Source organism: Armigeres subalbatus, chromosome 3 (assembly GCF_024139115.2).
Source record: "Armigeres subalbatus isolate Guangzhou_Male chromosome 3, GZ_Asu_2, whole genome shotgun sequence".
Lineage (NCBI taxonomy): Eukaryota > Metazoa > Arthropoda > Insecta > Diptera > Culicidae > Armigeres > Armigeres subalbatus.
In genome coordinates, this window is record NC_085141.1 from 296,085,222 (window position 1) to 296,088,090 (window position 2,869).

General features: G+C 41.7%; 1 protein-coding gene across 1 annotated transcript; it reads left to right on the forward strand.

Annotated features, from left to right (window-relative positions):
- Positions 1-446: 446 nt before the first annotated feature.
- Positions 447-2,264, forward strand: LOC134222570 (uncharacterized protein K02A2.6-like). The gene is made up of 3 exons (XM_062701730.1): positions 447-890; positions 947-2,040; positions 2,114-2,264. Exons 1-3 carry the CDS (start codon positions 447-449, stop codon positions 2,262-2,264), a joined length of 1,689 nt encoding a protein of 562 aa, XP_062557714.1.
- The last annotated feature ends 605 nt before the right edge of the window (positions 2,265-2,869 follow it).

A 2,869-nucleotide genomic window follows, 5' to 3' on the forward strand; every position in this document is an offset into this window, starting at 1 on the left:
TTGTAGCGGTTGTAATTTGATGATATTTATGATGTCTAAAGATTTGGGATGTAAAAAAAAAAAAATTCTTATTGGAATTTGCGGGCAAAAAGTTTTAAGGAGTACCGTTATTGGTAACGGGATATTATTTATTGAATCAACGGGAGGATTGTATACACGCATTATACTCATGATTGGGACTATGAATAAAATAAATATGAATGCATTTTGAGTACATAGACATAAAAGAAAGAAACTATGCTTATTCCATTCATTCGGTGGTTGATTTGAATTGACATTATATGGAAATTAAATTATTCAGGATGGATTCGATGCATCGCGTTCGGCCGTTTGTTTTCGTTGCTGATAGGTCCCAGCTACCTACAGCTTGGCAAAAGTGGAAGCGTGAGTTGGAGAGATATTTCGATGCTACCGGAGTTATTTCTCAATGGGAGAAACGTTCTCAAATGCTTCATCTGGCGGGCTCCGAGGTCCAGGAGGTGTTCGACCATTTGCCAGGAGTAGACGAGTTTCCTCTTGTTCTGGCAGATCCTCCATACTATGAAGTTGCTATTAAACGCCTCGATGAGCATTTCGAACCGATGCGCAGGCGAAACTATGAACGCCACTTGTTTCGACAAATTATACAAAAGTCGGATGAAAGATTCGCTGATTTTATCCTACGTTTACGCATTCAAGCGAAACGGTGCGAATTTGATCGATACGATATTCGTGAAGGCGATGATAGGATCATCGAGCAAATTGTTGAGGGTTGCAAATCCTCTGATCTACGCCGTCAAATCTTGGCAAAGGATATGTCGTTGGAGGAAATTGTCATACTCGGATCTACATTAGCAGATGTGCAGCAGCAGGTAAAGGAGATTGACCGGACTCCTGTTGCATCTGAATTGGTAGGGATGATAAGCTAGTTAGTTGATAATTTTACTCACGTATATGGAATTTTCAGCACAATTTGAACGAGATTTCATCGCGTTTGTCAAATAACAGATTCATTTCGAAAGATCGTCGTTTAGATCAAGTGAACGGCAGGCCAGTTAGAGGGGCAGTAGGATCTTGCTTTGCCTGTGGAAAAAAGGGTCATTGGAAAGGAGATATGATTTGTCGTGCCAGGATTGCTAAATGCATCAAGTGTAAAGAGGTAGGCCATTTCGCAAACCGTTGTCTGAAGCGTTCGAGCAACAGCTTGGTGGACTTCAAGCCGAAGAGAGTTCGAATGATTGGAGAAGCAGAACAATCACCGGAAGAAATTTTTTATGCAATGGGTAAAAATACTTTTGAGTTTGTGGTAGGGGGAGTTAAAGTTCCCATGATTATTGATTCCGGGGCGGATGCAAATATCATCACGGAGGAAACATGGAAGAAGATCAATAACGCGGGCATTAAGGTGTTAGAATACAGTCAGACTGTGGACCGAAAATTAGTCGCTTATGCCACCAGCATGCCGATGCAAATTTCGGGAATGTTTACAGCAATCATTGAGGCAGGTCAAAAGCGGGTAGATGCTAAGTTCTACATTGCTAATCAAGGACAGCGAAATCTACTAGGAGACAAGACAGCGAAACAACTAGAAGTGCTAAAGGTTGGATTCGACATTTCGTCAGTTTCGGGTTCCGGACCAACCGGGTTCCCAAAAATCAAAGGTATCGTCGTTGAGATTCCTATCAACGAATCGATTCAACCGGTGCAACAAGGATACAGACGTGCACCGATTGCACTAGAAGGAAAAATTTATGACAAGCTGAAATCGTTATTGGACCTGGACATAATCGAGAAGGTACATGGTCCGTCGGCCTGGGTTTCTCCGATGGTACCAATATTGAAAAGTTCTGGGGAAGTGCGAATCTGTGTAGATATGAGACGTGCTAATCAGGCTATTCTCCGCGAGTCACATCCGTTGCCGTTAATTGATGAAATTCTAGGAGGTTTAGGCAATGCCAACAAGTTCACCAAGTTGGACATTAAGGAAGCGTACCATCAACTTGAACTTTCAGAAAAGTCGAGAGAAATTACTACCTTCATTACCAAGTATGGTCTGTTCAGGTAACTGTAGATCAATTTGAAACAAAGTGAGATTAATAAATAAATTACTTTTGAATTCCTTAAACTTTCTCAGATACAAACGGGTTATGTTCGGAATTTGTTGTGCTCCGGAACTTTTTCAAAAAGTAATGGACACAATTGTCGCCGGCTTGGAAGGAGTAGTTGTCTACCTAGATGATATTTTGATTTTGGCTCGACGCAAGAAGAACACGATAATTGTCTAGAAGCATTGATGAATCGCTTGAGAGAGTATGGAGTTCTCTTGAATCTGGAAAAATGTTTGTTCAATGCTAGCAAGCTCGATTTCCTTGGTCATGAGTTGTCACCTGAGGGAATTAAACCGATGAAGAGTCGCGTATTAGCAATCCAGCAATTCCGTGAGCCAGCAAATGCGGCGGAACTGAGAAGTTTTCTTGGGTTGGTAACGTACGTGGGACGATTTATCCCTCACTTAGCTACCAAATCTGAACCACTTCGCATTCTGTTGAGAACTGGGAATAAATTTGTATGGAGTGAAAAACAGAAATTCGCATTTGAGGAAATTAAGCGAGCAATTTGTGAAATAAGCTATCTGGGTTTCTTCAATCCACAAGATCGAACAATTCTAATTGCTGACGCCAGCCCATCAGGCCTTGGGGCAGTCTTGCTCCAAGAGAATGCCAAAGGACTGAGGAGAATTATTGCTTACGCTAGTAAATCCCTTACTAACTTGGAGCGAAAATATTGTCAAACGGAAAAGGAAGCTTTGGCTCTAGTTTGGGCAGTCGACAGGTTTACCTTGTATCTCCAGGGAACGCATTTCAAACTAATCACTGACTGTAAACCCCTA